The 10,479-nt window shown below is 38.5% G+C and overlaps 1 protein-coding gene across 1 annotated transcript; it reads left to right on the top strand.

Moving 5' to 3' along the window:
- The first annotated feature begins 8,061 nt into the window (after window positions 1–8,061).
- Window positions 8,062–9,815, top strand: LOC113911614 (T-complex protein 1 subunit delta-like). The gene is given in 3 exon segments (XM_035723343.1): window positions 8,062–8,342; window positions 8,344–8,932; window positions 8,935–9,815. Coding segments are annotated over 3 exon segments (1,620 nt in total). The 3' UTR covers window positions 9,685–9,815.
- The last annotated feature ends 664 nt before the right edge of the window (window positions 9,816–10,479 follow it).

Here is a 10,479-nt window from a genome sequence, read left to right as displayed (position 1 = left end):
AAATACATGGAGGCTAAAGAGTATCCTACTAAAGAATGAATGGGTCTACCAGGAAATTAAAGAAGAATTAAAATGATTCATGGAAACCAATGAAAATGAAAACACAACTGGTCAAAATCGTTGGGATGCAGCAAAGGCAGTCCTGAGAGGAAAATATATAGCAATACAAGCCTTTCTCAAGAAACAAGAAAGGTCTCAAATATACAACCTAACCCTACACCTAAAGAAGCTGGCGAAAGAATAGCAAATAAAGCATAAACCCAGCAGGAGAAGAGAAATAATAAAGATCAGAGCAGAAATCAATGAAATAGAAAACAAAAGAACAGTAGAACAGATCAACAAAACTAAGAGCTTGTTCTTTGAAAGAATTAACAAGATTGATACCCCCTGGCCATCCAAAAGAAAAGAGAAAGGACCCAAATCAACAAAATCATGAATGAAAGAGGAGAGATCACAACCAACACCAAAAAAATACAATTATAAGAACATATTATGAGCAACTCTATGCCAGAAAATTAGATAACCTGGAAGAAATGGGTGCATTCCTAGAGATGTATCAATTACCAAAACTGAACCAGGAAGAAATAGAAAACCTGAACAGACCTATAACCACTAAGGAAATTGAAGCAGTCATCAAAAATCTCCCAACAAACAATAACCCAGGGCCAGATGGCTTCCGAGGGGAATTCTATCAGACATTTAAAGAAGAATTAATACCTCCTCTCCTGAAACTGTTCCAAAAAATAGAAATGGAAGGAAAACTTCCAAACTCATTTTATGAGACCAGCATTACCTTTATCCCCAAACCAGACAAAGACCACATCAAAAAGGAGAATTACAGACCAATATCCTTGATGAACATGGATGCAAAATTCTCACCAACATACTAGCCAATAGGATCCAACAGTACATTAAAAGGATTATTCACTATGACCAAGTGGGATTTATCCCTTGGTTGCAAGCCTGGTTCAACATCTGCAAATCAATCAACGTGATACAATACATTAAAAAAAGAAAGAACAAGAAACATATGATCCTCTCAATAGATGCAGAAAAAGCATTTGACAAAGTACAGCATCATTTTTGATCAAAACTCTTCAGAGTATAGGTATAGAGGGTACATACCTCAATATCATAAAAGCCATCTATGAAAAACCTACGGCGAATATTATTCTCAATGGGGAAAGGCTGAGAGCTTTTCCCCTAAGGTCAGGAATGCGGCAGGGATGTCCACTCTCACCACTGCTATTCAACATAGTATTAGAAGTCCTAGCCACTGCAATCAGACAACAAAAAGAAATCAAAAGCATCCACATCGGCAAAGACGAAGTCAAACTCTCACTCTTTGCAGATGATATGATACTGTATGTGGAAAACCCAAAACACTCCACCCCAAAGCTGCTAGAACTCATACAGGAATTCAGTCAAGTAGCAGGATATAAAATCAATGCACAGAAATCAGTGGCATTCCTATACACCAACAACAAGACAGAAGAGAGACAAATCAAGGAGTCGATCCCATTTACAACTGCACCCAAAACCATAAGATCCCTAGGAATAAATTTAACCAAAGAGGCAAAGGATCTGCACTCAGAAAACTATAAAATACTCATGAAAGAAATTGAAGAAGATACAAAGAAATGGAAAAACGTTCCATGCTCATGGATTGGAAGAACAAACATTGTGAAGATGTCAATGCTACCTAGAACAATCTACACATTCAATGCAATCCCCATCAAATTACGATCCACCTTTTTCAAAGAAATGGAACAAATAATCCTAAAATTTTATGGAACCAGAAGAGACCCCGAATAGCCAGAGGAATCTTGAGAAAGAAGAGCAAAGCTGGCGACATCACAATTCCGGACTTCCAGCTCTATTACAAAGCTGTCATCATCAAGACAGTATGGTACTGGCACAAAGACAGACACATAGATCAATGGAACAGAATAGAGAGCCCAGAAATGGACCCTCAACTCTATGGTCAACTCATCTTTGACAAAGCAGGAAAGAATGTCCAATGGCAAAAAGACAGTCTCTTCAACAAATGGTGTTGGGCAAATTGGACAGCCACATGCAGAAGAATGAAACTGGACCATTTCCTTACACCACACACAAAAATAGACTCCAAATGGTTGAAAGACCTAAACGTGAGACAGGAGTCCATCAACATCCTAAAGGAGAACACAGGCAGCAACCTCTTCGACCTCAGCCGCAGCAACATTTTCCTAGAAACATCGCCAAAGGCAAGGGAAGCCAGGGCAAAAATGAACTATTGGGATTTCATCAAGATAAAAAGCTTTTGCACAGCAAAAGAAACAGTCCTCAAAACCAAAAGACAACCGACAGAATGGGAGAAAATATTTGCAAATGACATATCAGATAAAGGGCTAGTATCCAAAATCTTTAAAGAAATTATCCAACTCAACACCCAAAGAACAAATAATCCAATCAAGAAATGGGCAGAAGACATGAACAGACATTTTTCCAAAGAAGACATCCAAATGGCCAACAGACACATGAAAAAGTGCTCAACATCGCTCGGCATCAGGGAAACCCAAATCAAAACCTCAATGAGATACCACCTCACACCCGTCAGAATGGCTAAAAAGAACAAGTCAGGAAACGACAGATGTTGGGGGGATGTGGAGAAAGGGGAACCCTCCTACACTGTTGGTGGGAATGCAAGCCGGTGCAACCCCTCTGGAAAACAGTATGTAGGTTCCTGAAACAGTTGAATATAGGGCTACCATACGATCCAGCAATTGTACTACTGGGTATTTACCATAAAGATACAAATGTAGGGATCCGAAGGGGTACGTGCACCCCAATGTTTATAGCAGCAATGTCCACAATAGCCAAACTGTGGAAAGAGTCAAGATGTCCACCGACAGATAAATGGATAAAGAAGAAGTGGTATATATACACAATGGAATATTATGCAGCCATCAAAAGGAATGAGATCTTTCCTTTTGCAACAACGTGGATGGAACTGGAGGGTGTTATGCTGAGTGAAATAAGTCAATCAAAGAAAGACATGTATCATATGACCTCACTGATATGAGGAATTCTTCATCTCAGGAAACAAACTGAGGGTTGCTGGAGTGGTTGGGGTTGGGAGGGATGGGGTGGCTGGGTGATAGACATTGGGGAGGGTATGTGCTCTGGTGAGCACTGTGAATTGTACAACACTGTTGAATCACGGGTCTGTACTTCTGAAACAAATAATGCAAGATATGTTAAGAAAATAAAAAGAAGAAGAAGATAGCAGGAGGGGAAGAATGAAGTGGGGTAAGTCGGAGGGGGAGATGAACCATCAGAGATGATGGACCCTGATAAACAAACTGAGGGTTCTAGAGGGGAGGGGTGTGGGAGGATTTGTTAGCCTGGTGATGGGTATTAAAGAGGGCACATTCTGCATGGAGCACTGGGTGTTATGCACAAACAATGAATCATGGAACATGACATCAAAAACTAATGATGTAATGTATGGTGATTAACACAACAATAAAAAATTATTTTAAAAAATGTTTTCTTTAATGAATATTTGTTTTACATCACAATTGGAGGAGACTATAGAAATTTACAATCAAAGAAATTTCAAATTGTATATGAAGAAAGGAATATACTTTATCTTTGTTCTATTCTGACAAGTAATATTTTTTAAATTATAAAATAATGTGTAAGAGACCAGTTTTCTACTAAATAAAATATGTGCTATTTAGAAAACTCAGAGAACAGAAAAGCTAGACTATAACAATTTTACCATTTGTAGATAATTAATGGAAACATTTTATTTTGTTAGGGATATGTGTATCTATCTTGTGATTTTATCTTGAGGATATATGTCTTTTCACATTCATGGCTTCTTCCCCTCACAATTCATGATCACACTATTTCTTAGAAATCTTTATAAAATGGGCTATTTTCTGAGATATTGGATATCCACAACTCATTCCCTGCCCTTCCCAGAAAAGAACGTTGGTTTGAGCGGGGAGAGACATCAAAGCTCAGACTCAGAGAAAAGTGAACTACCTTGGTACCCTATGTTTCTCTGGAAAGAGCGTGTTTGCTTACATGTTCCAGGTTAAAAAGAAAGCATGAGTCCCAAGTAACAAAGTATATCATCCATTCTGTTTCATTCTTAATTGTGAGGGGCATATTTAAAGTCAGAAAGGTAGTTGGAGCCACTACCGGGAATATTTACCTTGCTGACCGTAACGCACTAGATAAACCAAAGCCAACTCTTCCACTGAAGAAACTAAACAAATCAAAACAAAAAACTAAAAATTGGTCAAAATATATTCAAAATAGGTAAATATGCAGAAATGAATAAATACGAATCTGGATGGGGAAGAGTTATGGAGTGAAGAGGGCAGTGGCTCAAGAAGGACAGTTCCTTAGCTAGAGCACCTTTACATTTGGCTTGCTGGCTGAGGGTGAAGGGGAGGGCAGAAAGAGCAGAGATTAGTTTGATAGTCTCATGGGGCTCAGAGAATGAAAATTACAGTCCAGGCCTATGGAGGGAATCCGGGTGAACACTCCTCACTTCGAGTTGTGATCTTGAAGAATTGTACTGTAGAAGAAACGTTACCAGGAGTAAATTTATTGTCATAGGGACTATAGCTCAACTATGAATTTTTTTAAATCCCAAAATGAAATTTGTTGAGTTAGTCTCAGACTGCTAGTATGAATGCACCAGGCAGAAGCAAATGAAAATACTCTATGTTTAAAAAAAAAAAAATCTTAGACTTCATATTATTTCTATAAACAATTTTGAAAACACATTGCCTTGTGCAGAACCAAAAATAATCAGACACATATGGAGACAAGATCACATTAATAGAACCAGCATAAGCAACAGAAAATAAAAACAGACACATAGAAGGACTCAATATTGAAGTTATTGTACACAGGTATTAATCATAGTTCTAAATCTTGTGAGTAAAGTGATGACATTGTCACAAGACTTGATTTATCCAATCCTTTGCCCAAACTAATAAATGAAGCAAAAAAGAAACAAACAAAATATCCAGAAGACATTTTCAACAAAAGTACGCAATCATTTTTCTAAAAATACCAGATTACGAGGTAAAGGGGCCAAGCAATATAAAATAATTATATATTACTATTTACCCCCAAAAGGAAGGTCCCACACTTTAATTGAAGTACTCAACAGATAAATCTATGATTCCAGTTGAACCTTAGGCAAGCTTTCAAGTTTTCAGTATTATATTGTATAGCAGGGCACAGTAGCAAAGGCTGAGTATGAGGAAGCAACTGAGGTCTTCAGGCTCTCAGAAATATTCTGAGAAATGTGAAGTTTTACCCCTGAGTAGAAATTTCCCAGGATATGGAAATCCACAGATCAGGAACTCTGGGATTGAAGGAGAGATATTTGGTTATTGGTGGGGGGAGGGAATAAGAAGGGATATGTATCTGTAAGTATGGGAGAGATGATCATACTGAGAGATCAAGGTCTTGAGTACCACAAGGTAATGAAAGAAAGCCCACCCTGGGTACACCTGAAGGAAAGTAAATCAGTGTATCAGAGAGATATCTGCACTGCCTTCTTCATTGCAGCATTACTCACAATAGGAAAGATATGGGAACAATCTAAGTGCCTTTCAACAAATGAATGGATAAAGATATATATTTTGATATATATTTAAATTTAAATATATTATTTATATATTTTGACTATATTTATATTATTTGTAGAATATATATTATATTTTAAATTATATATTTGTATTGATATAAAATATGATACTATTATTACATTATATTTATGTATAAAAATACGTTTAATTAGTGTGATGTAATGGAATATTACTATAAAAAAGGAAGAAAGGACATTCTGCTAACAACACGAATGGATCTTAAATTATATACTAAAAGAAATAAGCCAGGCAGAGAAAGATAAATGCTGTTTGATCATGTGAAATCTAAAAAGAAAGAGGGAGAGGAAAGGAAAGGAGGAAAAGCGAATTCCATAGAAACAGAAACTAGAATGGTGGTTGCCAGGGGGTGCGGGAAGGGAGAATGGGATGATGTGGTCAAGGGTGCAAACATTCAGTTATAAGAAGAACGAGTTCTGAGGATGTGATGCACAGCATGGTGATTATAGTTGATAAGTGGTAATGGAGATGCAAACATCCCGGAGAGGAGATGTTAAGCCTTCTCACCACACACACAAAATAGTTAACCGTGGCGGGATGATGTGTTAATTACCTTGTTCTTGGGTTTCACAATGTATGTGCATTTCACAACATCATGTTGTACACATTATATGTATACAATTATATTTGTCAATTATTGCTCAATAAAGTTGGGGGGAAAAATTAAGCCCTGCGGCAGTGAGACAGGAAAGTTATTCAGGCTCATCTTATTCTCTATAAGGAATTTCATTGTAATAATACATAACAATTCAAAACGATGTGTTGCATAGAACACTAAAAAATAATTTTTCTGTATTGGTAAAATTGACCAAAACGGATAAATTGAGGCATTTCTAATAAAACTATTGAAACTTAAATAGAAGGAAAAAAATCTCTGCATGCAAAACAAAAGACAATATTTCTTATAATTGAAAGGACTCCATATTCATCAGATTTTATGCCTGAAACCAGTTGATGTCCATGTTTAAGATATTCAAAGAAGGAAAAATGCAAACCAAGGATTTAATATCCAATTAAATGGTCTTTCAAAAATAAAGGAAACAGAATTATGGACATGTGAGAACTTGGGAAATATTTATTTTAAGTGTCCTTTTTTATTAATTTTATTATGTTATGTTAATCACCATACATTACATCATTAGTTTTGGATGTAGTGGTCCATGATTCATTGTTTGTGCATAACACCCAGTGCTCCATGCAGAATGTGCCCTCTTTAATACCCATCACCAGGCTAACCCATCCCCCACCCCCTCCCCTCTAGAACCCTCAGTTTGTTTTTCAGAGTCCATCGTCTCTCATAGTTCGTCTCCCCCTCCAATTTCCCCCCCTTCATTTTTCCCTTCCTACTATTTTCTTTTTTTTAACATATAATGTATTATTTGTTTCAAAGGTACGGGTCTGTGATTCAACAGTCTTACACCAGCACTCACCATAGCACATACCCTCCCCAATGTCTATCACCCAGTCACCCCATCCCTCCCACCCCCACTACTCCAGCAACCCTCATTTTGTTTCCTGAGATTAAGAATTCCTCATATCAGTGAGGTCATATGATACATGTCTTTCTTTGATTGACTTATTTCGCTCAGCATAACACCCTCCAGTTCCATCCACGTCATTGCAAATGGCAAGAATTCGTTTTGTTTTGTTTTGTTTTGTTTGATGGCTGCATAATATTTCATTGTGTGTGTGTATATATATATATATATATATATATATATATATCACATCTTCTTTATCCATTCATCTGTTGATGGACATCTTGGCTCTTTCCACAGTTTGGCTATTGTGGACATTGCTGCTATAAACATTGGGGTGCACGTACCCCTTCGGATCCCTACATTTGTATCTTTGGGGTAAATACCCAGTAGTGCAATTGCTGGGTCATATGGTAGCTCTACTTTCAACTTTTTGAGGAACCTCCATACTGTTTGCCAGAGTGGCTGCACCACCATTAAGTGGCCTTCTTAATGAATCAACTAGAGAATGAGTTTCAGAAAACCAATGGACTGTTATAGAAGTTTCCACAGAGGGGCACCTGGGTGGCTCAGTCGTTAAGCCTCTGCCTTCAGCGCAGGTCATGATCCCAGGGTCCTGGGATCGAGCCCCACATGGGGCTTACTGCTCCACGGGAAGCCTGCTTCTCCCTCTCCCACTCCCCCTGCTTGTGCTCCAGCTCTCTCTGTGTCTCTCTCTGTCAAATAAATAAATAAAATCTTAAAAAAAAAAAAAAAAGCCGTCTCCACCTCCTCCTCCCGGTGTCCGCGCCGCTTTCTGGAAGCTTTGTGAAGGCCATGGGAGTGTTCCATTGCTCTGCGGCCCGCTGGAATCTGGGTCCATCCGTCCTTCCCAAGCCCACACAGACCTAGCCAAGTTTCGCATGCACGAGAACGTGGCACCTCGGAGCGGGGCACCCACCGTGACTGCCGGCAGCTGCAGCAAAAACTCCTATCAGGACCGTGACAAACCAGCCCAGATCCGCTTCAGCAACATCTCTGCAGCCAAAGCTGTTGCTGATGTTATTAGAACAAGCCTTGGACCAAAAGGAATGGATAAAATGATTCAAGATGGAAAAGGTGATATGACCATTACAAATGATGGGGCCACCATTCTGAAACAAATGCAAGTGTTACATCCAGCAGCCAGAATGCTGGTGGAGTGTCAAAGCACAAGATATAGAAGCAGGAGATAGTACCACATCAGTGGTCATCCTTGCTGGCTCTCTCTTAGATTCCTGTACCAAGCTTCTTCAGAAAGATTCCATTTCTGAGTCAGTCCAGAAGGCTTTGGAAAAGGGTATAGAAATCTTGACTGACATGTCTCGACCTATGGAACTGAGTGACAGAGAAACTTTTTTAAATAGTGCCACCACTTCACTGAACTCAAAGGTTATCTCTCAGTATTCAAGTCTGCTTTCTCCAATGAGTGTTAATGCAGTGATGAAAGTGATTGACCCAGCCACCACTACTGGTGTAAATCTTAGAGACATTAAAATCGTTAAGAAACTTTGTGGGACAATTGATGACTGTGATCTGGTCGAAGGGCTGGAACTTACTCAAAAGGTGGCAAATTCTGGCATAACCAGAGTTGAAAAGGCTAAAATTGGGCTTATCCAGTTTGGCTTATCTGCTCCCAAAACAGATATGGATAATCAAATAGTAGTTTCTGACTATGTCCCGACGGACCGAGTGCTGTGGGAGGAGAGAGCCTATATTCTCAATTTAGTGAAGCAAATTAAAAAAAAAAACAAACAAAAAAAACAGGATGTAATGTCCTTCTCATACAGAAGTCTATTCTGAGAGATGCTCTTAGTGATCTTGCATTACATTTCCTAAACAAAATGAAGATTATGGTGGTTAAGGATATTGAAAGAGAAGACATCGAATTCATTTGTAAGACAGTTGGAACCAAGCCAGTTGCTCATATTGACCAATTCACTGCTGACATGCTGGGATCAGCTGAGTTAGCTGAGGAGGTCAATTTAAATGGTTCTGGCAAACTGCTCAAGATTACAGGCTGTACAAGCCCTGGAAAAACAGTTACAATTGTTGTTCGTGGATCTAACAAATTGGTGATTGAAGAAGCTGGGAGCTCCATTCATGATGCCCTATGTATTATTTGCTGTTTAGTAAAGAAGAGAGCTCTTATTGCAGGAGGTGGTGCTCCAGAGATAGAATTGGCCCTACGGTTAACTGAATATTCACGAACATTGAGTGGCATGGAATCCTACTGCGTTCGTGCTTTTGCAGATGCTATGGAAGTCATTCCATCTACACTAGCTGAAAATGCAGGCCTGAATCCCATTTCTACAGTAACAGAACTAAGAAACCAGCATGCCCAAGGAGAAAAAACTACTGGCATCAATGTCCGAAAGGGTGGTATTTCCAACATTTTGGAGGAACTGGTTGTCCAGACTTTGTTGGTTTCAGTCATTGCACTGACTCTAGCAACTGAAACTGTCCGGAGCATTCTGAAAATTGATGATGTGGTAAACACTCAGTAATCGGATAAACACTGGCCAACTAATAGTGCATCTGAAGTGGAAGATCACCTTGGTGTTCCTTGCCACCTTTTTTGGAAGATTGTTTCCTTTGTGAATTCCTGGGCCTGGTCTTCAGTTGGCATTTGCTTGAAATTGTATTGATAAAACTTAATTAAAATATTAAATGTTTGGTTTAAAAAAAATTTTCCACAGAAAAATTTGGTGAGCATTGTATATAATTAAATGTAGAACTTAGGTGAAAAGATGAGATTAATAATGACAAAATGGTATCACTGCTGAGTGATCTAACAGTATAAACATAGTGCAGGAAATTAAAGTGGCAGCAGACCACATGGGAAGCAAAAAAGGCTTTGTTGATAATAATGACTATTTGCTCAAACTTACACTGGATAGAGGTAATGGAAGCAAATGACACTGGAGAGCTTTGATAATGGTCCTAGTACAGAACAGTAGAAAGTACCTAACAAGGGGTAATATGATAGAGATAAACTGTGCTTGCTTGTGGTAAGAAAAATTAAAGACAGTATTGAGAAATTTGGAAGAAAATTAGAATCTAAACAAGGATCGAAATAGAAACTATAGAACTAAAGATTCAAGTAACTGAAATTAAAAACATTGTGGGGGTGCCTGGGTGGCTCAGTCAGTTGAGTGTCTGACTCTTGATCTCAGCTCAGGTCTTTATCTCAAGGTTGTGAGTTCAAGCCCCAGACTGGGCTCCATGCTGGGCATGGACCCTACTTTAAAACAAAACAAAACAAAACAAAAACTAAAAACAAAACATTGTGGGTGGTAAGA

The sequence above is a fragment of the Zalophus californianus genome, chromosome 12 (genome assembly GCF_009762305.2).
Source record: "Zalophus californianus isolate mZalCal1 chromosome 12, mZalCal1.pri.v2, whole genome shotgun sequence".
Taxonomy (NCBI): Eukaryota; Metazoa; Chordata; class Mammalia; order Carnivora; family Otariidae; genus Zalophus; species Zalophus californianus.
Note: the sequence above shows the minus strand (reverse complement) of the source record. Positions and strands in the feature narration are given on the sequence as shown.